Source organism: Tyto alba, unplaced genomic scaffold (assembly GCF_018691265.1).
Source record: "Tyto alba isolate M040663 unplaced genomic scaffold, T.alba_DEE_v4.0 Super-Scaffold_44, whole genome shotgun sequence".
NCBI lineage: Eukaryota > Metazoa > Chordata > Aves > Strigiformes > Tytonidae > Tyto > Tyto alba.
Window position 1 is genome coordinate 3,815,526 of NW_024881320.1, and position 25,829 is coordinate 3,841,354.

General features: G+C 40.1%; 2 protein-coding genes across 6 annotated transcripts; both read left to right on the forward strand.

Moving 5' to 3' along the window:
- The first annotated feature begins 43 nt into the window (after positions 1–43).
- Positions 44–8,103, forward strand: DENR (density regulated re-initiation and release factor). The gene is made up of 8 exons (XM_033008303.2): positions 44–218; positions 1,384–1,498; positions 2,507–2,526; positions 2,805–2,889; positions 3,509–3,592; positions 5,676–5,792; positions 6,865–7,004; positions 7,826–8,103. The coding sequence occupies exons 2-8, from the start codon at positions 1,393–1,395 to the stop codon at positions 7,868–7,870; spliced, it is 597 nt and encodes a 198-aa protein (XP_032864194.1). The 5' UTR covers positions 44–218; positions 1,384–1,392; the 3' UTR covers positions 7,871–8,103.
- Positions 8,104–9,316: 1,213 nt separating this feature from the next.
- On the forward strand, positions 9,317–25,262 carry CCDC62 (coiled-coil domain containing 62). Of its 5 annotated transcripts, none has more exons than XM_042805569.1 (13): positions 9,317–9,369; positions 9,604–9,769; positions 10,015–10,207; positions 10,810–10,976; positions 11,708–11,809; positions 12,134–12,305; positions 12,392–12,493; positions 13,646–13,734; positions 14,691–14,788; positions 15,393–16,142; positions 19,817–20,015; positions 20,608–20,739; positions 22,387–25,262. In XM_042805569.1, exons 2-13 carry the CDS (start codon positions 9,734–9,736, stop codon positions 22,471–22,473), a joined length of 2,127 nt encoding a protein of 708 aa, XP_042661503.1. In that variant the 5' UTR covers positions 9,317–9,369; positions 9,604–9,733; the 3' UTR covers positions 22,474–25,262. The 5 variants fall into 5 exon arrangements, with proteins under 5 accessions (XP_042661503.1, XP_042661502.1, XP_032864302.2 ...); XM_042805568.1 differs by having other exon boundaries at positions 9,345–9,392; XM_033008411.2 differs by lacking the exon at positions 9,317–9,369 and having other exon boundaries at positions 9,483–9,769; positions 22,387–22,479; positions 24,525–25,262.
- Positions 25,263–25,829: the final 567 nt, after the last annotated feature.

The window sequence follows — 25,829 nt, forward strand, 5'->3', positions numbered from 1 at the left end:
TGGCACCCGCCTGCCCCCGCCACGGAGTAGCCGGCGGCGGCGGCTGCGCGCGGCTCTCGCGAGAGGACGACGACGACGACGACGACGGCGGCGGCGGCGGCGGCGGCGGCGCGGGGGCGGGCGCACGTGCCGCGCGGTGTGTGAGGAGCTGCCGCCGCCAGCAGAGGAGGAGCCGCTGCTGCCTCCCCCCCGCCGCGGCAGCCTGAGGGGCCTCCCGGGTAACGCCACGCTGCCGCCGCCCCCGGCCCTTCCCCGCTCCCCCGCTCGTTTCTGAGGGCTCCGCCGCCCCGTCCCGTCCCGTCCCAGCGGCGGGTGGCCTGTCCCCTGCGCCCCGCCTTACCCGCCGCGGCTACAGCGTCTTTCCCTCAGCTCCGACAGCCTCCCTCTCCCTCCTCTCCGGTACCGCGGCTCTGCCTCCCCTCGGGGTGATCCCTCTTGCCTTCTGTACCTCAGCATCCTTCCCCCTTAGGTACCCTGCGCTCTCTTTCCCTCGGCTCAGCCCCCAATCCCACCATGTCTGTGATCCCCAGCACCCTTTTCTCTCGACCTACCCTCACTTTTCCCCCCTACTACCCAGCACCTTTCCCGTCTGGGATCTCCACGGGTACCCCAGCATTCTTCCCCTCATTATGACCGTCTACTGCCTTTCCCCGCGGTCCCCCCACCGCATCCCCCCCCACCTCTGGCACCCTGGCATTTCCCCTCAGCTATCTTCGCAGCCCATGGCACAGCTGGTACATGATCCAGGCTCAGAGCCTTCTGCACACATACCCTGCTTGCTCCCATGATCCTGGGGGACTTCCTATGCATTGCAAACCCCTTCCCTGTTGATGCCTATTTTATAAGTCTCTTGCCTGAAAATTTGTGTGTGTAAACCATTATTAAATGTACTAGCAGGTTGAGATTGTTTTGTGGTGTTCGGGGTTTTTTTTTGCCAGTGTCCTAGGATCAGATTGTAACTTCGGATGCTGATTTAAATGACTGTTTTCTTTGCTAGTATACTGTCAATACCTCCCTCCACATCCCCAGTGCACACACTGTTCATATGCCGTTGATTTAACATGATACTTCACATTTTGCTTAACCCAGTATGTTCTGTAATTCCATGTAGTGTTCTTGCAGATCTTTTGTGTCACTTCGGGTTTTTTTCCCTTTATGTGCTAAAATTTCATACTGCTCAATATCTTTTGCAGCCTTTTTCCCCATATTTTTTCATTATTTCTTGACTTCTATTTTTTATTCCCTGATCTCTTTTGCTATTCTTAGATTGTACCTATTTTCTCCAGGATTTGTCGGTCTTTGGAATTCTTGTTGAGTTGGGAAAGATGTGAATAACTTTAACCCAGAACTTAGGTCCTGATTCTTTTGTTCTGTGACCTCCAGGCTTGTGACATGGCCACAGATGTAGCTGAGCCTGTGGTCCCTGACTGCAGAGGAGACATAAGGAGCGGTGCCAGGTCAGATGCCGACTATCCTCTCCGGGTTCTCTACTGCGGAGGCAAGTGCTGAAGGGGCAGTTGTCCACAATTCTTACAATGTGCTGTTTGTGAGGGCAGCTTAGCAGAACAAATGAGAGAATTGGAGATTTTCTTTTGATTAGCTTTTATTGAGAAGCTAGACTGTGGTCAGCTTGACTTTGCTGATAGTTTTTCTGAAATAGCTTGTGTTGTGTATTTTATGTAAAGTTTTTTTTTGTGAAATGTAGGGGTCTTCCCTCAGAGAGATGAAGGTACTAACAGCTTTCTTTGTGTAAAAGAAGGAGGAGTGGTGATCAGGATGGGAACTGTTGAGCAGAGATCTCTTCCTGCAGAAAGTCTGTAAAGCCTTTAGTACAGAAAAGGTCTCTGAGCATTAGTATAACAATCAAAAGTAAAGTTAGAATTCATTAAAGTAATTGTTGTGGTATGTTTAGAATTATTTTTTACTCATTGCATTTGTAGTTATGTGGATGAAGTTTAAAGGAAAGTAAATAATCTTGACAGGTATGGTTTTTAGATAGGTTTCTTAATTTGCTTTGCCCTTGAATACAGTTGCAGGGGATTAGGAAAGAACCCTTGTTGAGTGTGAAAGTCTGCACGATTGGTTTGAGTTTGTTCTGGGGCTGAGCCCCTCTTCCAGACATTGGCAGCTCTTTGAAAAAGGAAAGCTAACCAAACCACGTGGTAATCTATCAGGTATATCTTTTGCCTTGGGTAGAGGTGGTGTTTCTTTCTGCAACCTTTACCAAAGGTGTAGACATCACCTTCCCTTCCTTCGTTGACTGACTGCTCTTGCTGTGATAATTTTATCGTAATGCAGAGCGTGTGAGCTAATGAGTAAGAGAAAAAATTAAATGTGGAGTGGTATCGATAAAATAATCTTTTTGAGTCAATGTGTGGTTATAAGCAGAAGTTATGACGTAAGAAATCATTCCTAACTTTAGAATGCCATTTTGAATTTAACACTAAGGCTGTAGGTGGAGAGCTTCTTTTTGTAATATTTTTTTTCCCTTCTCTTCTTTCTCCAGTCTGTTCATTACCAACAGAGGTGAGTTGATTTTTTTGTTGCCTGAGTTTCTTCTTTCTGTCCTGTGATTCCCAACTTTGATTCTTTCTGATCTTTTCTGGCTTTTCCTCATCGTGGCAGTTCTGTTTCAGCCTGTCATCTTTAGGATGACACTAAGTTTCTTATGCACTAGTGTAGTATTTGTATTCAATCATCTTAAGGAGAAATGGCTGAGCTGAATAGCAAATGTATTTCGACGTATTTGTGATGTATTTTGTAGTTACTCTGCTAACAGCATTCATATGACCTTTCTTCTCTAGTACTGCGAATACATGCCTGATGTGACTAAATGCAGACAATGGTTAGAAAAGAATTTTCCAGATGAGTTTGCAAAACTTACAGTAGGTAAGAATCTTTTCTAACTGATATGTACCCTTAGGCATAATCAGAAATCTGCAAGCTTATCCAATTCTGATCTCTTCTCTTTTCCTGCTGTATCAAGTGTGAAAGTTAGTCATTTTCTTGGGAGTCTACCATGCATTTGGATGCTGTGAAAATATATTTGATAATGTCAGAAAACACTGAATAAACGATGTGTAGTTTCAGTTATAATGTTTGAGCTTTCTTAAGGTTCCTACTGTAACCAGTCATCCATGTACTATGTGCAGTCTACTGTGGATGACTGGAGGAAAGGTCATTAATCATAAGAATCTTGTTGATTTGTGTTTGGAATTTCAATATTAACACTATCATTAATTTCTCTCTCTTTGTGGAAATTATGTGAAAGGACTGTACTGAAATTGTAACTGCATGTTTGAGCTAAGGCTTCTCTGAAGTTCTAATTTGCACAAGTACTATAATGAAGATGTAACACACATCAGTGAAGAGGCTGCTGTACTCAAGCAAAGAGTTTATGGATTTAGCAAAACATCCCTGTACCTTAATTCCTGTTCCTGTAAGGCTGTAGCTGTCTGACCACTAATTTTGTTCTTTGTTCTCCCCACTCCTTTCTGATGTATTTAAGAAAACTCACCTAAACAGGAAGCTGGGGTTGGAGAAGGCCAAGGAACTGTGGGAGAAGAAGAAGAGAAGAAGAAGCAAAAGAGAGGCAAGGTCTAAATAGTTGAATGTGGTACTGATTTATTAAGCAGTTTGGGGTATCCCTTTCTCACCTGCCAATCTGGAGTATAGCACAGATTCCTTGCATTTTGGTTGTTAGCTACCCTTTGACTCTGCATGAAAGACAGTCAGTATCTTTCTTCCAGTGGTAGCAGAGTTAGTGCAGTGATATATGTTGCTGAAAGAATTGGACACTAGTAATGGCAAGTGAAAGATGACCTGCATCATGTGTCTTATTGTTCTGTCATTGCTATTGCATTATTCAGGGAGTAATTCTCAACCTAAAATCAGCTGGCATGCCCCCACCCCCGAATACTTGTTTCTGCTCCGTTTAACAGCAGCTTATAGGTTGCTTGCCAAGTAGACCAAAGGCTGCTTTCCTCTGTTAATGCTTCATGACACTGCTTTTGCCTTTTTTCCTTTCACTCTTCCTCTGTATTCTTGTAACAGCATTTGGTTTTATGTTTTTAACACTTTATCACCTATATCTTCATTAACAGCTGTGTCTCTTCCCAGCAATATTAATGGAAAAACAGTTTCAAAAAACAACTTTGGAAGATGTAAATTATATGAAACAATTTAAACATCTTCTATCGTTGGAGTTCTGTTTAATTAACTAACATGCTTTCCATCACAAATCGGAATGCTGGGGTTGTTAATATGCATTTGCCTGTGAAGTGTTAGGTGTGTCTGTAGTGCTTCAGAAATGTGGTTAATAGCCCAGTAAGATTCTGATTTTAAGCCACATATCACTGCAGATGTTTTATTTTTGTGTCTTGGTAACCAAGTTATATTTACCTTGTCAGTAGGCTATGTGTAGCGACAACAGTAATTTATGTTCTGTGGCTTGGATGCTTTTTCCAGAGACTTCAGGACATTTTCTTTCAACATGAATTTATTGCATGGTATGGTATGGTTAATGTTCAGTCTGGGTTTTTGTTCTAAAATAATAGTGTTTAAAACATTTAGGGAATTTCTCCTAGAATCTGTTTTATGAAAACTTATGGTATGGTGTTAAGTATGATGGTATAAGATTGACCGTAAGAGAGAGGTTAAGGAAAAGCAAACAAAAACTTGTTGCAGAAATGTAGTGAAGATATTTTAAGACAGAAATTGACTGTCTTAATTACCAGATACCAATTTATAGTAATGTAGAATTGAAAGTGCTGCATGTTAGAAAAAGTAGTCACAAGGGATTAGTTTTCTTGTCATAAATTCTCTAGGTTTTCATGCTGAGAAGTCTTGAGAACATGAAGCTTTTGTTACCCTGGAGTAACTTGATGACTGCATACAAAGTTAACTAAGATCTTAATCTGACTTGAAGAATCCTAATGAATGGAATATATCTTCTGCATGCTTTACTCAGACTAATAAATGCCTGATAAGTGAAGTGTTCCTTCAGGTTGGCCTAGAAACAGTAAGAAAGATGATGTTAAATCATGTGGAAGTTTGGCAGTCAACTACCGTATCTGGCTTCTGTCTCAAGCGTGGTGTTTTCTGCTAGCTCAGATATATGGTTCATACTGGGGTCGTACACAGATATCTATAACTTAGTCTCCTGTTTAACCCAGCAGCCTGAGCAGGCATGTCCTTATGGCCTCAGTAAATGGATATGAGTAAGTTGCTTTGCCTCAGACACAAATCCTAAGGATCTTAAACTCATTAAAAACAATAAAGTAGTGATTTGTTCTTAGAATTACAACCAAAGAACAATTCCTGAACAAGGGGTTAAATGTAGACCAAATGCAGTGATTACTGAAGTGTGGGGAAAAAAAAACATTTTTTGTTAATTGTAGTGGGGTTCTGCTGTGCAAACTGTACTTGAACACACATTTGACATGCATACATTTTTATTTCTTGTAATACTGAGCTTTGAGGACATGGGACCTTTCTTTATTAGTAATAAAAAAAACCTGAATGTGAGACAATGTGCAAAATATTTTTGTTTACCAACACAAATGAGGAGACGGCAGTGTATTTGTTGATAGGGATGAAATCTGATCTTACGTGCTTTTTTTCTTTAAGTATGACATCATTTAACTAATTATGTAAATTTATACTCTGTTTTAAAGGTGGAAGAGGTCAGATAAAACAGAAGAAGAAGACTGTACCACAGAAAGTTACAATAGCTAAAATTCCTAGAGCAAAGAAAAAATATGTCACAAGAGTATGCGGCCTTGCAACGTTTGGTGAGTTTTATTATGTGGTTTTTGTTGGTCTTAGATGTGCTTGTCTTTGACCTCATGGTGTTTCTTCTGATAGTATTACATTGAGTGATCTGCTTCCATCTGTGCAACTTGAAAGTCCCAAGGTGCTTTTAGCAGTTCCAAAGCATGACAGAGGTACACCAACTTCCCTCAGTGATAAGTTAAAGTCCTTATTTCCACAGTATTTGCAAACAAATAGGGTTACAGGTTTTTTTGAAACACAGCTTTCCATAGGAGTCCACTTGCTAGACTTGAGAGTAGTCTATTCTCTTTAACTATAAGCATGTTTATTTTCAAAAAGATGCTTATTTCCATCAAACTTCCAAATATGTTCTTGACAATTATTTTTACCTATTCTTGAGTCTGATTAAGTAAGGCTTTAACTGCCTTTCTAGGACAGCAGTCAAATCGTTACCAAAATACACCAACAAAGCTGTCCTATGTAGCTTTGGTTCAGCTGCAAACAGCCACTTGGTGTTTATAACATCTTACTTCACACTTTGATCATGAATTCTGTTAAAAAGGTAAGGTTTAACCTTGGTTGTACTAACAAGATATGTTACGTATTTCCTGCATGAGAATATCATCAGTTTTCTTGAGGGATCGGTGATATGCACTAGCTTGATCTGAACTGGATACATATCTTTGTGCTGGAAGCCAGTTGCAAAAATTGTTGGGTTGTGTTTCTGAAAAGAACATACTGAAGCAATTCTATGGAAAAACTTGCTCAGTAACTATGAGGGTTACTCAGAACTGGAGGTGCTTTTTAAACAGTTCTGCATGTGCTTTTCTGGCGAGTGTGTGTAGCACAGACCTACATAAACAGAATGTGTAAGGGACATTCAGCGATTTTTGCCTTAAGAGTTTGCTAGATTTGTAGTGTCAGTTATTTTGTATGTAAACAACAGACTTTTGCTTTCAATGAAAATTGAAGCAGAGCTTTAACTGTAAACTGCCACTAGTTTTTCAACAGTTAAAACAAGATTCAGGTTTTAAGCTTGAGAACACTTGTATGAAATGGCTGTACTTAAACTGTCCGTTTTCCCATTAACAGAAATTGATCTTAAGGAAGCACAAAGGTTTTTTGCTCAGAAATTTTCCTGCGGTGCCTCAGTAACAGGAGAAGATGAAATCATCATTCAGGGGGATTTTACGGATGACATTATTGATGTAATCCAGGAGAAGTGGCCTGAGGTAACAAACTTTCCTTCTGCCAGAACTCTAGTTTTCTACAATAGCCTGTGACTTCCAGGGATTTTGAAAAAGGGTTTCATCATTGGCAGCATGAACTGTTGTGCAAAAATAAGAGACCAGTTGTTGCAACCCCACCTATGAATGACTAAGTTAAGGTGTGATTAAATTTGAGGTCAAACATTGCTTCCATTGTCCAAGAAGCATTAATTCTCTAAACATGTAGTGCTGTTACTGTGGCTATGACAGTGAGGAAGGCATGTTGGGATAAGTCCAGCTGTCAGATATCTTTGGCTTCTTTGTGACCACTTCTTAACCGTGAATGCCTAAGTATTCTTACATTGCCATCTTATTTTTCAAAATTGCTTAAAATATTGCAAAATTAAAAAAACAAACAAAAAAAAAAAACCCAACCAAAAAAAAACACAAACCACAACAAACAAAACAAAAGTAAGAAACAACCAGGAACAAAACCTCTTGTGCTTCAGAAGAAGAGAATTAGCTAGTTTGGGGTTGGGCTGAAATGTTGATGATTGCGAGTCTTGGTTGCACCACTGTAATTGTAGGTGGTTTGTTTGACTCTCCCTTGTTTTAATATTTCTAGTATCCAGGTTCTTTCTGAAATAGCTGCAGGCCTGTCTTTATTCAGAGCCCTGTAGGTTTGGCCATGTCCTATAGACACATTTCACTTGTGTAGAATTTACAGTAGGAAATCTCAAATGGTGCTGTGTACTTCTCCCATACTTCATTACGTGTTCAGTGGTGAATATTGAGACATATAAGAAGATTAATATGCTGTGTTTTGGCCTTTTCTTTCTCCCTAGGTGGATGATGATAGCATTGAAGATCTTGGAGAAGTCAAGAAGTGATAGTGAAAGACTACCTTTATTTAATTATATGGTTATAAATGATGTAGCCAAAGTGAGGCTTCTAAATCCATTTGCTCTGCAGTGAAACTGTAGAGAACCCGTATCCTTGGCATTTTCACTGTTCTGTATAGGCTGCTTGGTTTTTCTGTTGTGATATTTGCCAAAGTTAAATTGGGGTTTTATCATGCTTATGCATGAAGTAGATTTAAATAAAATTACTGTTCCTCACTGCGTACAGTTTCTGTTTTCTTTACAGCTACTTTCCTCCAACAATTTTACAGGAAAATAATGATTTAAATCATTAAAAGTTTATTTTTCATCTGCTGTCCTTTCTGCTGAGCTGAAGTGAATGAGGCATGTGGCTAATGTACAGAAACTCGTACCTCTGATTTATCTGCATACAATTTTAGAAATCAGAATGGGACAAAATTCTAAAGGTTTGTTAACAATTAAAGGCAAATGAACCCTGAAGTGGTCCAGTTGGACTAGATGATTGTTGTAGGTCCCTGCCAACTGAACTATTTTATTCTATTAAGTGGAAACACTGAGGAAAATGTGTGTATGTCTGAAACATTTAGCCTTTTTTTGTAATTCCAGATGATCTCTTAACCCTGCTGGTCTAGGTCAGGCAATTTTATTGGCTTGATGCTTTTAGCATACTGTTAGTTTAAGAATGGTGTTCATTCACACAGTTTCATAGTGACCGCTGTTTGCTTCCACAAGCTGTGTTCATGCAGCAGATCAGGTGGGGTGACAGCTCTGCTGCTCGGTTCTCCGTGCTCCTGCAGACAGCCTCAAGCATCAATTTGGTGCTTTGTATTTCACTGCTCCATTTAATAACATTAAATGCTCCCTGGCGGCAGAGTCTTGGAACTGACATTCTCTGTTGTTGTAAAACCTAGTTGAGGTCAAACACAAGAGGGTGATGCATTGTACAACCTGTCCTCTAACAATAAAGGACTTTTTTTTCTGTGATATTTGTTTGTAAGCTGATGGGTTTGGCGTATCTAATGAAATAACTGTATCTCTGTACTTGTTCTGTTTAAAAGATGAGCAGAGTAGTTACCTCCATCCTGCACCATCCAGTTGGGTTCTTACTTGTCTTCTAGTAACATTATTAATTCTTAAGAACATTTATTACATTAATAACATTAATTAAAAACATTATTTATTAGTTAATAAATAAATAACATTTTTCCAGGCAGCTCCAGCCCCGCTGGCAGAGTGCCGCCTTAGGCAGAGATGGGACTTGAACTCCTAGTAGCATTATTAATTCTTAAGAACATTTATTACATTAATTAATAACATTTATTTGTTTATTTACTAATAAATAATTTTTTCCAGGCAGCTCTAACCCTGCCGGCGGAGCACAGCCTCAGGCAGACGCGGGACTCGAACCCGTTGTCTTTCTGTTGCCGGGGGGGCGGAGCTGCTGCCCAACCGTCACCGGCAGCGGGCGGGGAGCGGGGCGCCGCCGTGACGTCCGGCCGAGGGCAGCGGTGGGTTTGGAGGGCGGGGAGAGGTGAGGCGCGGAGTTACCGGGCGGCAGCGGCGGGTCTGAGGGGAGGGGGATGGCCCCGGGGGGGCCTGCTCCGGGAGCGGGCCGCCCTCCCGAGCCGGTGGCACCTCAGGGCCCACCCCCGCCTCAGGCCTCATCGGCCGTGGGAGGCCGCAGGGCCGCGCCCCCGCCGCGCTGAGGGCTCAGCGGCCTCTCGGCTTTGTCGCCCCCGCAGGGTCGCCAGCGCAGCTGCGGTCCAGGTGTGCAGTGCTTGAGGGGGAGGCAGCCTCCACAGAGAACGCTGCAGTCAGAAATATTTACCAGTGTCCGCTAATGCCTGGTGGCATTCTGGTCCCCAGTCCCCTATGAATTCATCACTGCCGCGTTCTGCTTCCCCCCAGGTAAAAAAAAAAAAAAAGAAAATTGACAATCAGAGCACTCTATTTTTAACATTAATTTAGTCATTGTACTGCTAATGGTTTCAGTCAGGGGCCATGGGTGGTATGACAACCACGAGGAACTTTTTGAAATGGTCTGGTTATAATATAAAAATATCTTAACTTAAATTAAAACCTTGAGCTTAGTATCAGAGAATTTGGCGCGGCTTCTTACTGTTGAAGTCTGTTTGGTGTGTTACCTATTACAGAAACTTAGCCCAAGCCTTGAGAACAGCAGCATTCAGAAACAGAGGGAAGAACTCCAGCTTTTAATTGCAAAAATGAAAGATCGTGATAAGGAACTCGATGACATGGTTGCAGTGTATCAGAGACGGCTTCTTGCCTGGGAAGATGATCAGCAAAAAATACTGACTTTAGTAGAACAATGCAACTTATTAAACAGTGAGTATTGTGTGTATAAAGAGAAAGACCCATGTCTTTTAAGTATCTTCAGGTGCTTAGACCCCTCAATAACAGTTCTGGATCATATAAGAAGTGATTTCCTAACCTTCAACCTTAAATTTGGTTGTCTGTCTTCTGACCTCAAAACTTCCATGATGGTACTAAAGTGATCTGATCTTGAAGGGGATATGATAATCAGATAGCTCTTTCTCGTTTGAATACATACATTGCTTCTGTGGATTCTTTAAAAAAATAAAGCTGAGAAAATAAATGTGGAGGAAGAGAACAATTTGCAAACATGCGTTGTCCTCCAGAGCCCTGTGCCCTGAGGTTGTGCAGCACAGCTCTGACATGAGCCGCAAGCCACCCAGCTGATGACCTGGTGGCTCTCGTTTGACAGCCGTAGGACAGAGATCACCACAGAGTTCGTGTTCCATCTGACCTGGGTAGCAAGAGAATTCTGCTTCAGAGTGCAGCACGAGCATCCATTTCTGAATAGCATGATTTTAAAACACTGGATTAAATTATTCCTGAGATTTAAAAAATTGCATGACTGTATCTGAGCTGTTTTCTCACAGATACCGTGTCTTCTTTCTTTTCAGATGAGCTGAACAAGATAAATGAAATTATAAAATCACTGAACAAAAGGTTAAAGTTCTTAGAATCTCAGCAGAATGACAGTAAGACAACGCTTGAAAATACACCACAGAAGTTTAAGGAGCTGTCTCAAAAAGTGACAGATGGAACTGTTCACTGTCGGGCTCTGAAGGTGGGAGTTGAGTAATGGTCTGATTTTGCAGTCCATGCATGTACAGAATGCCAGTGGCATTTGTGAGTTTCACTATTGAATAAATATTTCATATTAAGGCTCCTGAGTTGCATTTGTCTTTTAGTACAGTAATGTTAGATAAAAGAATAGCTTTTGATTTGTTGAAAAAAAAAAAAAAAAAAAGGTGCAAAAAAGCTTTCCTAAGCTAGGATTTGGAGTTTGCTTAGTTTTGGGGAACACTGCTTAGGACCAGCTTGCCTCCAAAAATGTCAGGCACTGTGATTGCAAAGGCAGTGCTAGAAACAGTATCGGTACTTGGTTAAGAAGTTTCAGGTTTTACAGCTTTGATTACTGTGATGAACTGTAACAGTCTGAAACTGGTTTAAGGATATGAAAATAATTGGTATTGGAGGGCTCTAGATTTTAAGTGATTTGGCAATGTGTTTGTTATGATTTCCTCTGTATGCAGTAAAGCAAAGCAGTATTTGTCTTTTTCATCAGTCTAATTGGCTTAAGACATGCAGGATATTAAGACCTTTGATCACAAGCAAGTTTAGTTGTAATAAATTAGAACAATTTTTACTCTAGTCCTTTTAGATCCAGATCCTCACAGCTTGCTCAGAATCCCACATTTCCATTCATGATGTTTAAAGTTGTGTAGACATTTACTGGAAAAATGGTAACTTTGAATCACTGAAATAGTAGCTGACACTCTCATTTCTGTTCACTAGGAGAAAGATCAAAGTCTCCACTGCTTAGTTTTGGAACTGTCTGCTAAAACTGGCCAGCTGCAGGCGAGGGAACAGGAACTTCTTACTATGCTTAAGCTGAAGGTAACATCTGTCTTCTCATCAGGCACTAAATGTGGTCAAACTGCAGTGCAGTTACTGGTGACTGCGCCACAGTGGTTTAGTCACTGTTGATGTCACTGCTGTTTATTCTTAGGCTTGTTTGAGAATGGAAAGGTGGTCAACAAACAAGAAACTGGTTTATTTTCATAAACAAGCTTGTTTCCTGGCTTTGATTTTTCCTCAAGAGTTCAGAAGAGCATCTGTGAAGTAGCTATAACTACTGCAATAACATGTACTGTTGTTTTGTCAAAATCCATACATGAAGATAAAACAATAGTCAAGAATACATTCTATTTCATATTTCAGGACGAGGTTATACTTGAAACAACTGATCACATTACGGAGTTTACGTCTAAATTTAAAAAGCTGGAAAGTGCATTGCATGCATCAAAGACAGAGGAATTCAGTCTCAACAAAGAAAATCAAGACCTCAAACTGAGACTGAAAGAACTAATACTTGAAACAAATAAGTTGAAAGGTAAATGTTTATACTGGGTACCTAATTCCGTGCAGACTGGCACGATTCCTTTTCATTCTGGGAAACACTACCTTTTTGTTTTAAAGATGACCTCTGTGAAAAAATGAGAGAAAATAATAAGCAGCAGGAAGAAATTATTTACCTGAAACAAGAAAACGTTTGCCTGAGGAATGAGCTTGCGCTTACTGGTATGTATGAGCAGTTGGATTTTCATGCCTTAGCTTTCAACAGCTCAGAGACTTCTAGACAACAACAGTTCACTAATATTTGTGAAGGAGGCAGTTTCTTATCTACATTTATTGCAGTTTAATAAAGGTATATGCCTTTGTGTGTCATTATTCCATGAAAGTATTATCTAGGGCTTCTGCAGAGACAGTTTATAAAATTCTGTAAAAGCACAAAATTCACCAGTATGGCTATGCATGGAGGAGTGAATGGCTCAGAGGATTCTCCCTTCAAAATTTTCGAGATTTTCATGTCTCCTGTGGTATTAATACAATAAATGGGAGTGGCAGTCTCCCTTCTGACATAGGTTGCCTAGAAAATGGTGACCTGCTGAAAAGAAGCCCCATGCAAAACCTAAATCTTAGGCCCTATGAAATTACCAGCCCATTCAGTCTCTCCAGTGTTTGGATGGACGAAGTATGTTTGCAAATTCACTTTTTCTCTTGTTTAACTCATGGGTTTGATTTAGACAGTTTAATACACAGGAATTGGTAAACTGCTACCTGCTGTATCTCAGTAGCTTCACTTTAGTTTGGGGTAGAGAGAAACTTCTTTATTGAAGGGGATAGGAAAGGCAGGCTGATTGTTGCTGCAGTGTTCTTACACATAAGCAATATTCCTTGAAAGATGAGGTGACCAAACATGCCCTCTGCTGTCAGATGATTTACTTGCTTGTCACTTTTTATCTGCCATTACCTTTGCCAAATATTGATCCCATGTCTCATTATTTTAAAAACAATAGTAATGGGATGTATTTCCCACCACTTCCCTGTACAAGGCATGAATTAGAATTAATTATTGAATTTCCTTTCCATGGAAGAATGTTAACAAGAAAAAGTAAAGTAAATCAGTCAATGAAGCAGAATATTGCTGCTAGTAAAATAAGGCTAGGTGCTGGTAAAAAGTCTGAGGAAAATGTTTGATCTGTTTAGTTGTCTTATGATTTTCATGCTCTATTGAATTGGAGGGGGAACATATCTCACTGATCTTAAGAAAACGCTTTTGTTTTGGTTAGGTACCTGTTTCTGCTGCTACACATATATGCATTAACAAATGTACTTGCTTTGTGTCTATTCACTTTAAGTAACTAAAAAATTTTCTATGTTTTGAAACAGTTGAGAAAGCAAAGCGAAAGGATCAACTTCTTCAGTTTGCCAAGTCTAAACAAGCGCAGACTGACATAGAACTATCAAGTTTGCGACAGGTACAACCCTAATTGTATTTCTACCCTGAGATTATGAAGGCATTTTTCAGTTACACCAGAGCTGCATGAAACTGTATAAAAAAAGTTAGATCTAACTATTCTTAATTAAGAAAAAAAACAAATTAGCTGTTTCTGCCTTGCTGGGATCCGTACAGAATGTTGATTTAAAAAAAAAAATATTTTTTTTTTAATATAAAAACCCCATAGTAAAAATCCTTGTATTTACATGTGCTTTTACCCTTTTTTGTACAGTTGTACTTACTCGGTCCTACAATGAGTAAATAGCAGTAAAGTGGGGGCACTCTGAGATAACAGTTCGTCATTGCATGTGTATAACCCGAGTGCTGGGCTCCAGAAGTCCTGTGAAGGGCAGTGGGAGTGGGACAGGCTGCCTCACGCACATGCCCAAGGTGAACTCACAAAGCATAGAGGGACTTGGTGTACTGAAAGGTGTTTTTCAAGAGAGACTTAAGACCAGTGTTTTCACCTGCACTCATTTGAGGCTCTCAAGGCATGTTCAAATTTTCTTGTTGCAAATAATTGATCAGTATGTTCTCTTCTACATTAACTTGACAAAAAATCCCCTGCAGTGAAAGCCAAATACCATGATCATCATTCCGTGTCCTGTAATTCTGCATACCTCTGAACAACATAATAACAACATGTATTAAATATCAAATAACAATAATGATATCGTATTTATGGTTCAATGTGATTCCGGTTTAGAAGACCACTTCTAATAGACATGCTGTTTATTGCCACAAAATGTTGTTTTCCTAAATATATGCAGAAATGGCCCCATATATTTGGAAGACTTTGACAACAGTTTGACTACAGGTACTGGTTTATAAAAATGTTTTAAGGATATTTTTGGAAGACAAGCAATGTGTCAGTACCTGATGACAATGTTCCTGCAGTCAAGACTTTCACTAATGCACATTACTATCTTTAAACAGATCTATATAAGACAGCAGCATGACTTGCAATTTCTTCATGTCAATTTGGAGAGCTCTCAGGAATCAAGGCAAAAGCATGAAAAGGTGGCACATGAAAGGTAATTTTTTTTTTTCTGGTTTTTTTAGTAGTTTGTTCTCAGAGAGAGACTTCGCTGTTCAGCTGCAACTAACATCCTAAAAGAGATGCGTGCCATGTCAAGGTGGCTTTCCTGGACTCAACCACAGACATCCAGTGAAGTTGTCAGATACCTTTTTTTTTTTTTTTTTAACTTGGACAAGAGACACCATGAGTATCAGTCACAGAATAAAGCACTGTATGCAGGCCAGACAGTTAATGATTTTTTACGAAATTGAATAGTCTAGTGCTAGGGATGTTAATCTGGCTCACTACTACTCTTGTTTAAAAATCAAAGTTTATTTTGCTTTCAGATTAGGAAATTGGCTCACACCTTGGAGGTTCAGACAGAATCACCACACTACATAAAACATGAGGGAACCCTCAGACTGATTTTGGAAAGTAACAGCCCAATCTGGGCAGATTTTTGTTGGGTTTTGGCAGGGTACAGCTGCCTGTTGGTATATGAACTACCATAAAACCATGGCTACAGCCTCTGGTTAATGTATAGCCTTAACCTTGAGTACAGTTATGTATGCTGTTTAAATGCCGTATTTCTGACTGTTTTCTTTATCATGCCATTATAGCATAGGTATGGCATTCTCTGCCCCTGAAAGTAACATCAAGACAGACACGGTTAGGACTGAGAGAACCCACGAGATATGCGAGGAGTGTGGAGCTGCACAAGTTCCAAAAAGTAGGGTAAAAACCACCACTGAGATGTGTGAAGTAGATAATAGACTGTTACCGAATGCATCAGACTTGGTGGAAGCTACCTCAGCATACTTAAACCAATGTCAAAAAGTTGTGAAAGTCTCGGCTCTCCTTAAGGAAGAAGAAGAAAAGCAGGATGTTGCATCAAGCTCTGATGAGCTAGGCAGGAAAGTATTTTGTGAGGCAAACAACATAAGGCCATTGAGAAACAGGGAAATTTCTGAGAATGGAGTGGGAAGCAGAGACCGGCAAACCTTTGAGTCATCTTTACCTGAATATGAGTGTTGGCTTAACGTCAGTTCTTGTGTAGATTTGCAAAATACTGTGATCCAGAGCACCGTCACATCTGACAAAACTGATAATGGAAATAAAAGCTGGGAAGAGAGAACTGGAGTTCTCTTTGGCCAAAGAAGCAGAGAGACTCCCGCTGCAATTCACGACTCTGAATCTGATTCCTGTAGCGATAACGTCAGTGTAAAAAAAGATGCACGGTGGAAGCCAATATCAGATCTGGAATGGTTGAATATTTTCAAACCCATAAAAGGAGATGGAAGTATATGGCATGGAAAAGATTGCAGCTATCTCAAGACTGCACAAGATATGAAATGTGCCAGCTCGAAAAGGTTATGTGCTTATTACATTTAGGAAATAGATACAAGCTGGAATTACGTAGAAACTTGGGTGTACAATCTCTCAATAATTTGTATTGTCTCAAGTGATGTTTAAAGTAACTGCTGTTTCAAAATTAGTCTACCAGCTTGAAGAGTAGTAAATTTAAAATAAGTTCAAATAGCCCTAAGATATAATGATTCTATTTTTATGCTTTTTTTTTTTTTTTGTGCATCTCTTATCCCCAAGAGCTGAGTGGGTAGGAGAGCTGCAATACCACGTAACTTGCCAAATAAACTAATTGAGAAAAATGCAGGTTTAAAAAATCTTAAGACTTTTTGAAATCCGAGATTTGCTTGTAAATCTGGAGGGTAGAATGTTGTGGCCAGAGTTGGACTTCTATATTGATATTTCCGTAAGGCAGAAAACAAGCCTAGATTGAAAGGACAGCAATCTGTCCACTCTCCAGTCTATACTTGTTCATGGGACTCTATCCCTGTGTTTATGTTGGGGGAGGAAAAAGGACATGTGGTTGGGGATGAGCAGAATGAGGTTTCTAATGCTGAGAAGTGTTGGAAAAATACTCAGGTGTCTTAGTGGTATTGGAAAGTATCCGAGATATAAATGCTGCTTTGCATTTATAGAAGTGGTTTTATGCCTGCACAAGCAAGGGTATTCAGAGCTGTGACTTTCTGTGGATTTGTTGTGTTGGTTCCTCTATTTCCTTTCAAAAAATGTACTGACTTACCAGCTCTGTTTTAGAAGGATTTCTGAAGTTTTACTGAGATTTCATAGCTGCCCTTTAGACAGAGAAGAGAAGGGGTAGCTGGTAGTTTGACAAGTACAGTAAATGAACAGCTGTTTAAACCTGCTAAAAATTTTAGCCAGCAAGTCTGCCCAACATCCAAACAAATTAATGTTATGGAATGGAAATATCTGATGTATGGATGCTTTCATTCTATGTTGCTTTTAAAACAAAAATATTATAGAAATTGTTACTGCAGTGAGATAGACCTGTTCAGAAACAAGGTGAATGGGCAGCCATTGAAAAAGAATGCTGTCCTGGCACATTCCCACACAGTTTAGCTGAGCTTCACGCTGTGTGTGGACTCTCTCTAGTTTCCACTGTCCATAAATCATTAAAAATACTCTGTTCCTCTTATGTCTACCCTGGCTTTTCTTATCTATGCTCCGGCAGCACAAATAACACATGACTGTCCCTACAAATCTCTTTTGAGGCTGAATCATGAAAAGTGCTTTCACTTTTTGTCTTATCCTTAAGGGGTTTTTAGGGGAGAAGGAACAAATTCACCCTGGGCAATGCAGATGGACCAGATATCCTTCAGTAAGGGAGGGCTGCTCTTCCTATTTGGGATTTGCTGCTGAGCTATCAAGTTTTCTTGATGCCTACATTGGTCCTAGGAGCCCTGCTAATAGGAGATGGATTGACTCAGTGCAAATCCCAGACTGTCTGCTCTCCAGCCTCTGCTGACTCCGATTTGCCACTGAATAATTTCTCGCCCCATAAATGGGAGGAAAGCAGTAGTATTGCAGTCTTCAGTGTGGGCTTCTGTTTAGGGCATTAATGGCAGAGACCAAACACAGCATTTCTTCTGGGACTTGAATCTGGATCCTCCAGTTTTCCATTGCTGGCTTCATAGTGCTGATGATGTATTTTGTGTGGAGGGAAGGGTGCTGGCACCTCCCTGTCAGCCCAGCAAATATTTTTGACATGAGTTCTTGAATTCTGGAACAGCCAACAAGAAGCCTATTAATGCAGTCAAATACCTTATCCAACTGCAAGAGTGATTGTGAAATACTGGAGTGCAGGAGTCATTTCTGTGTGCTCTGCTTTAGTGACTTCATTTATGTTGGACTGACATTTGCTGCCTTTGGATTTTTATCTCAATTCTGGTTTTAAAGATGGAGTGTCAGCGGTTACTTGTTCAGTCTGCTCCTGTTGGACTAAGCCACCCGTTCCTCGAGCCGTCTCCCTGCCTCACAATCAAACCTGCTTTCTCCCCTCCCTCCCAACCTGTATATTTTTCAAAACTGGCTGTGCTCATTGCATCTCCTCACATTCCCTGTCCTAGGCTGCTCACATCTCTCCAGAGCCTTTCCTTGTCAGAAGCACACAAACATGAGGTCTTCTCTCTTAAAAGACAGCCTCTTGTATCCCAGTGTTTTACAAGAGAAATGAAATAAGACACAGCAGACGCTTCCAAGCTAGCATCTCTCACAAGGGCTTTTTCTTAGATTTAATGTAATTTAAAAATAAATTTTTTGTAACAGTCTTGCCAGGTATGGAATGTGGTGTCCCATTAAAATAAGAATCTAGGGAATATTTAATGAAATATTGTAAATTTTAAGATAGTTTTTTCTTTAAAATATACATATTTTTAAACTGTTTATACAGTCCAGGCAGTGTTAGCACCATGCTTCTGTTTTGTTCAGAAGTGTGATGAATACAGAAATGCTTTGTTTTGGAGAGGCAGTCACTATTTTATATACTTTTTAAAAACTGTATGAAGTGGAAATTAGCAGTTGAAAATTAACACTGCACAGCTTGAAACTGCTAGCAGAAACCAGGGCATGTCTTTGTACAAGCCTCAGACAGCACACAGGGGACAGAGGGCTTAGTTAGGGTGCTGCTGGGCTCCTCTACTGCTAGACTAGATGATCAAGATAATTTCAAACGTACTACAGCTTTTATTATTTCTAGTCTTAATTTGTGGTTAATTGATGCTGGAGCTGAGTGAGGGATTTGGTACATTTTGATAAAACTGTGATTTAAGGAATTGAAATTGAGAACTGTTTTTCTCTAGAGTAGGCTACAATAAAGTTAACTTTTAGTGTGGGAAAGGTGTAAGAGTAAAGCTTCAGTCATTTGACATGCACATTAAAAGCTAAAGACCTTTTTTATTAGGACAAGCTTAGGGTGGCTTTGAGTCAGTGTTCAAACAGTAATAATGTGCCGGGTATGTTTTGTTGCTTTAACTGTTGTTTAAATTGCTTTTCAGATAGTCCTAAATACACTCAGATATACCCAGTGCTAAATTAATATTTTGTTTTGCTTTAAAACCTAGGGGAAGATGTATGCCAATTCATCATATGCTTCAACTCCACACTGAAATGGTAGTCAGGCAAATGAGTTTTGGGTTTAATCATAGTTTGCCCAAATTGCACTTTACTATTTGCTGCTGTATTTAAAAATAAATAAAATAAAGCTTCTTTGGGAAAGCTCTCCTGTGATCTCTGAAGTGAGATGATGACTTTAAAAGACTGTGAAATTCCCTTGAAAAGTACACCTGCAAATACTAATTTGCCTAATGGTTGATTAAAAAAGAAGTGAGTAAGGTGTGAGAGAAGAAAGAGTACCAGAGCATTGGGAGGAACTAGATACTGCCTTTTGTGTGCTCTTTGCAAGGTTAAATAGGTACTCAGGCACATGGTAATGTAGCTGTTCTTGAAACTGGTAGAATGTCAAACTGTTATTCTCAGAGGATGAAACTGGTCTAATGAAGCTGTTTAGCATGGGAACCACTCTGAGGAGCAGAGTAATCTCACATGCTTGATGGTTTTCATGGCTCTGGGCCCATAATTATTTATGTTGTCCCATGATTTTCCTTTGAAAGTTTAAAAAGGGTGGTGATACTGTTTCTGGCAATGTCTTAATTTTTTTTAACAGTGAAGAAAATGTGGATCTGAAGTCTTTTCACTTGGATTCTCCCTGTTTGACATCCACGCAGAAGGGAGACAGGCCTCAAAGATGTGACAAATTCTCTGATGAAGACTCCCCTCTGGAGATCGGTAACCTTTCAGTGACTAAGCCAACTAACAGATGCTGCAGTGCAACCAAGGACCAAGTCAGTATTGTATTGCAGAAGGTACTTCATTAATTTTAAGGGGAATTGTGGTGGACGGTAGGAAAGCAAATGTCTGCCAGCATGGGAGAACTAAGGACTTGAATGATGAGACAGCAGGCTTAAAGCAAAAGTGGTAAAATATTTTTTCAAAATGATTCCTTGTTGTTTCAGTATGTCTTGGACAGCATGAGTGAGTTAAAAAAAGAAAAAAATATATATGCTTTTAAAATTAAAGGGTTTAGCATAATGGATGCTGTCTAATTGGTAATTGCAGTAAAATGCTTGGACACAGTTATTAGAAGCTATTGGACACTGTCAGTTTCCTATTCTGACTGGTTTTCCCTCTTTCTTGTGTCTTTGTTTATTCTCCCCTTTATCACTGAAGTACTGCTGTTGTGTGCACGACATGAAGATCTAAAAATCTAACACTAGGAAAGACCTCTGTGTTTATTAGAAATATCAGCATTTAGACAGAGTCTGGAGCTGTGTTATGTTGTAGTACTTTGAACTGAAACATTTCAAAATGAACGCGATAATGCTTGGTATGTTATAATCTTTTGACATATTCCAAAAAGATAATTTCAAACTTTGGCTCACTTTCTGTCTCCTCCAGGATGCTGGTTCCCCCATAAGTAAGCTGCAGCGTGCGTTGGCTGAGTCCCGACAGATGGTTGCTGATCTGGAGCTTAGCACTCTGCTCCATGCGAGCCCTCGCTGCAGTCCAAACAGCAGCAACGTTAATACGGTATATTTTGCTCTCCCATGACTAGATTTAGGTGGCCAGGGGTAGTGACTCTGAACATCCTTGCCCTTATGCTTGACTTGCGCTTAGACATTATAAGCAATATCCTCCTCACACTTTGCTGAAGATAAAGTTCCTGCATGCCTTAGCATGAAGTACTTGAATTTTTTATAGGGTTCTTTATGACTCCTCAAGGTCATGACAGGATTTGACTTTTGCATGTGTCTAAACAGATGGAAGGAAGAAGTCAATTTGGAGCAAGCTGTAGGTGGGCTAGAAGAAAGCAAACACAAGTATGACTTGCATTCAGAACTGGTGTATTACGCTAGGTTTATTTGAGGAAAGGAGGACAGTATAGGAAATAGGTGAGATAAGAATAGTTTTGCACATGAATTTAAACCAGACTTGGCTTAACTAACTTCAGAGGTTTTGTGGGCTAATAGTTTTAGTTCCTTCATTGCAGGGTCAGAGAACATACTCAATGGTCAAAGAAAATAACCTGTGTATAGCTGTCATGGCAATTTATTTTATGAGCGTGAACACTGCTAGGGAGATTCTGTCTTGAGTACGTGGGCAATATTGGAGAAGGGTTCACTTGTTTGTTTTCATAAATAGCCTTAAGATTTTCTACCTTGTTTGACAAGGAGATCATTCCATGTGTGACTAGAAATGAGTAACTGTGTGGTGATATATATCACAAAGGGAGAATTTAGGTTTTTGTTTTTAAAGCAGACCCCTGATGGGAAGGCTGCATGCTGAAACCTCAGCTTTCTCCCAAAAGGTATTCCCTCTAAAAATGTTGCACTCCTTTTATCCTTAGATGAACTTGACCAGAACAATGTTACTGTAAGTAACAGACAAAGCAATTTTGATAACATTCAGAACCATAAAACCTTAGCTGTGCTGGGACTGACTGACAGTATAAAGGTTGTGTGCCAGTGTTTGCATAAACTGAAAGGATATTTTGTTCAGAAGTTCATCTGCAGGATTTCATTCAGCATGAAAGACAGCAGCAGTGTAGTCTTTTGCAAAGACTGTCTTGTAGGAGGGTTTCCTGAAAAGCTCTCTACAAAACAGTGCTTGCTTGTGGCTCTTGCCCAGCCCCATCAGCTGTCTGGCTTCTGCTTACTGGTTGGCACGTCAGTTCAGCTAAACCGGCTGTCCTTTATTAGCAAGCATGACTCTGCTTTATAACCTGATACTGCATTTTTGAGCTGGGAAATTGGCTTCTCATTCAGAACGGTTGCTTTAGTGGGTAGAAAATAAAGCAGGCTCGTGTTTACTGGCAGGGGCAGCTTCTGAACCACATCTGTAGAACTCTGATCTACTTTCAGAACGATTCTGGGCAAGAACTTGTCAAGCGTGTTTTAGTTAATCTTTGCAGGCAGGCCGACTAACCTGTGCTTAAAACCATGTTTACCTGAGGCTGTTTTAAATTGTGCTTTAAAACATAATATATATCAAATATAACCCTTAGAATTTAGTCAGTAAGAATTTGTGCATGTTGAATTCTGTGCTCTCCTTGGGCGAGGGAGGAGAAGAGGAAATTAAAAAGTGTATCCTTGCTACTCGCCAGTTTGAACCTGGCAGCTCTGTAATTTTTATATGAGTTCTTTGATTTCCATGTAGTGTTTTTGCATTACAATGTAGACAGCAGAACTTGCAGAAGCTCTTCACAGAACCCAGTTACCTGCTGCAAAAGAAAGAGATGCTAAGCTTCCATTCTTTTCTCTATGATGTTCCGTAAGTATGAGTTCCGTGTTTTCAACTTGATTTTTTTGTTGGTTTTTTTTTTGTTTCTCTCTTTATAAGTGCATCTGCAATATTAATACAAGTTATGGACTTCTGGGATGAGCCTGACACAAGATTCTAAGTGCACTGCTCTGAATGCATTTCCAATAAAACTGTTGCGAGTACTGTAACAGTAAACATATTAAGGCAGCAAGTAATTCCTTTAGTCAAGTAATTAAGCTTTTCTCAGGCATGTTCCTCATCCTCTGGGCAGTCAGATCTCGAAGCTCCATCCTCAAGTACCTGCACTCCGCTTATTGTGGTTAAAATCCTTCTGTGTGTTACAGATAACAGGATCAAGGATATGAACATTGTTGAATAAGAGGTTGGGAAGTGTTTTTCAGTGCCATGGCCAAGGGCCATTTTAGGATATTGTTCCTGGGCTCAAAGCTCCAAAAGTAGAATGTATTGAATAGATCTGTTTCAGAATATAAAAAGCAGCCTTGCCCATAGCAGATTGTATTTTTCTTTTTGAATCAGGAAATTTCTCACTCTCTGATTATTTGTTCTGCTAATGTAAATTGGATGCTTGTAGTAGGCACCATGTTGTCTGGTTCTGAGGACAAAAGAGTAACCAGAGATGGTTAAAATACCAAACACCATGTGAAACTGAGTAAGAATTAGCAACAATGCGGGGGAAAATAGACAAAAAAAGAAATCTTCAAGTGCTGATACAACACAAGCACATGTCTGCAGTGGGAAGTTACCACACAGCGAGCTGAGTGTGAAGCTGTGTGGCACTGGATTTCTCATACTGACCAACTTCGATCCCCAGGGAGCTGGCGCTCAGTTCTTCTCTCTCAGTATATTCAAACTGCAGCCTCTGAACTGTTTCTCCTGTGCAGAGCCAAAGCCTCCATGCCCCTGGGGAGTGGTGTTGGTTTGTAGCACCCTCATGTTCTGCTGTTTCTGCATTAAGTCTGGAGACATTAAGTTGTCTTTCAAAATAAGTTGGGTCTGCTTAGTGCACGCTAATGAAGCTCTCGGAGGAAATGAATGCTGAGTAGCTGGAATGCCGTACCTCACTCTGCTGTAATGTTCCTGTGTAGAGAGCTCTTCTTTTCCTAAAAAAGAGCTCTAAGGGAAAAAGAAGCTGGAGGTTTTATAGATTGAAGCCAGCACTGTGACTTGCGTCCTGAAACTACTGATGTTAAAAAGTTTCAGGAGCAAATCCCCAAAATTGCTGAGCACCATGCTGATAATACAGCAAAGCAGTAAGCGTACGCTTAGCCTACAGAAATAATCTCATTTGCTTCAAGTGAGAAAGAACTGGTGGAACAAACGTGCCCACAATTCACTGTCGATCCATGACAAGAATTAGTGACTGTGCAAGTCACTGGCTGCTGCATAATGCTTATTTTCTTTGTTCATTAAAAGGCACTGAAACACTGTGATCAGTTAAATCCAAAGCAGCATTTGCAGAGTTGATAGCAGGTCCAGAAATAACAAATGTTTGTGCAATTTTGTATAGAAAAGTGATTGAATTCATTTTGATTGAATGTTGTTTTTTTTTAATTGCTTTGAAATCATTAAAGGGCAGGTGCACTGATAAACATTACGTTAATTTCCTAACTAACTGCCAGGGATTTAGCCATTTTCTTCAGTTGCTTTTCCTTTAGAGAGAAATTGGGTGGGGGAGAGTTGAAGCACAGAGGAGGAAAGCAATGAGTAAAAGGATATATTCAGTTTTGGACACCATAGCATGTGCCACTGCTCATAAACTGTGACTCAGTGGCTGGGCGAGGGCACAAAGATCACTTCTTTTTGCAAAACAAACTGGAAAGATTTTATTTCATAACACTCCAGTGGTGTCCCTGAGACTGTTGTCTTTCTGTGAAGTCCTTTGCTTACCTTTCTCCTCTTTATATTTTTCTTCTATGTTTTTATCCTGTTTGAAGTGCGAAAATTTAGATAGTAAATCAACACATACGTGATTGCTTAAAATATTTTGGAGGAAATTTTCCTGTCTTTTAATACAAATGTTTAATTTTCTGCAGTGAATGAAGAAGTTTCTGATATAGAATTAATTCTGAGAACTGAAAATCATCCACCTGTCAGCTACAGTGGAAAGTTACCCTGTTTTTTCTATGGTTCTTTGAGTGTTTGAAAGACTCACAAGTGGCAAAAAGATATGGCTATGCAGGCATATTTTATCTTGAAATAAAACATAGAATTATGCCAAGATTAACAAAACTATTTTTATAACCGAGAGCTCAGGTTAAATAGTAGCTTGTTTTTTAAGAATTTTGTGTGTAATTGTTATGACATAGGACCTATTTTTCTTACTTTTTTTTTTTTCTTTTTTTATGGTAACTCAGAAATATTTATAGAGTATGACACAGCCAAGCATTCAATTTTTTTTTTGTTAGGTTATTGTTTTTGTTCTGGACTTCTTGCCCTGTAGAGATGAATAATGTTTATAGGAAGTTCCCAATTAGTGTTGCAGCCAGGAACTGCCTCCTACATGGTCAAAATGGAAGAGCTCTCACCCAAAGATGGGCAAAACTTCCACGGGCAGGAGCCCTTTATCCTCACAAAAGCCTGTAACCAGATCAGGTGTGTGTATGGGCTCCGTTAGCTCTGTACAGCAGCCAGGCATAATGGCACTGGCTTTTTTAGCATTTCAACTGGTTTTACTTTTGACTATTGGGGAAGGCATGTTCCATTATCACAGTTTAAACTTACTTTTTAACTAAAAGATTAAATAAGCTAATAAAGGTGCTACCTCTCCTGTATCTTTCTTGCCTATTTACCACACTGTCCAACACATTTAGTACTTAACTTGCGATGGTTCTGTGGGACACGGGACACCAACTCCTGGAGACACAAGTGGGCCACTGGCTCGTGTGCGGTTTGGGACACCCGTGCCAAGTCCACCCTGCTGAGCGCTGCGCCAGCGGTTTTCCTGCGTGGGGGGCGGCTAAGGGGTGGGAGTCTCTGGCTCTAGCCACTGCCATGAATTAATTGCAGTGAAATACAATACTTCCACCGTGGCTTCCCCTTGTTAACTCTTTCATATAATTTTCCGCTTTCTCTTTAATTACCTAAATGACAGCTTCCTTTCCTTTGTGTGTTAATGGCCTCAAAATTAGTTGACGAATTCTGATCATAGCTGCTGTCCTCCCAAATTTTTTCCCTCCCTGCCCGCAAGCGTTACCCAGAGAGGGAATCTCAGCTTCTCAGGTTTTTTTTCAAGTTTCCACAATCCTTTAAAGTGCGTTTGATTCCTCTGCCTGCACCACAACTTTCCAGGCTCCGTCCTCAGAATCTGCTGCTGTGACTATGACAATTACCCCCAAAAA

What these genes read in the sequence shown, in the direction of transcription:
- DENR (XM_033008303.2), top strand. Translation starts at nt 1,393, where the DNA reads ATGGCCACAGATGTAGCTGAGCCTGTGGTCCCTGACTGCAGAGGAGAC. An exon ending in ATGCGGCCTTGCAACGTTTG is followed by an intron (nt 5,793 to 6,864) that starts GTGAGTTTTATT and finishes TCCCATTAACAG; the next exon opens with AAATTGATCTTAAGGAAGCA. An exon ending in TCCAGGAGAAGTGGCCTGAG is followed by an intron (nt 7,005 to 7,825) that starts GTAACAAACTTT and finishes CTTTCTCCCTAG; the next exon opens with GTGGATGATGATAGCATTGA.
- CCDC62 (XM_042805569.1), top strand. Translation starts at nt 9,734, where the DNA reads ATGAATTCATCACTGCCGCGTTCTGCTTCCCCCCAG. An exon ending in GAATGAGCTTGCGCTTACTG is followed by an intron (nt 12,494 to 13,645) that starts GTATGTATGAGC and finishes GTTTTGAAACAG; the next exon opens with TTGAGAAAGCAAAGCGAAAG. An exon ending in ACAGCAGCAACGTTAATACG is followed by an intron (nt 20,740 to 22,386) that starts GTATATTTTGCT and finishes ATTACAATGTAG; the next exon opens with ACAGCAGAACTTGCAGAAGC.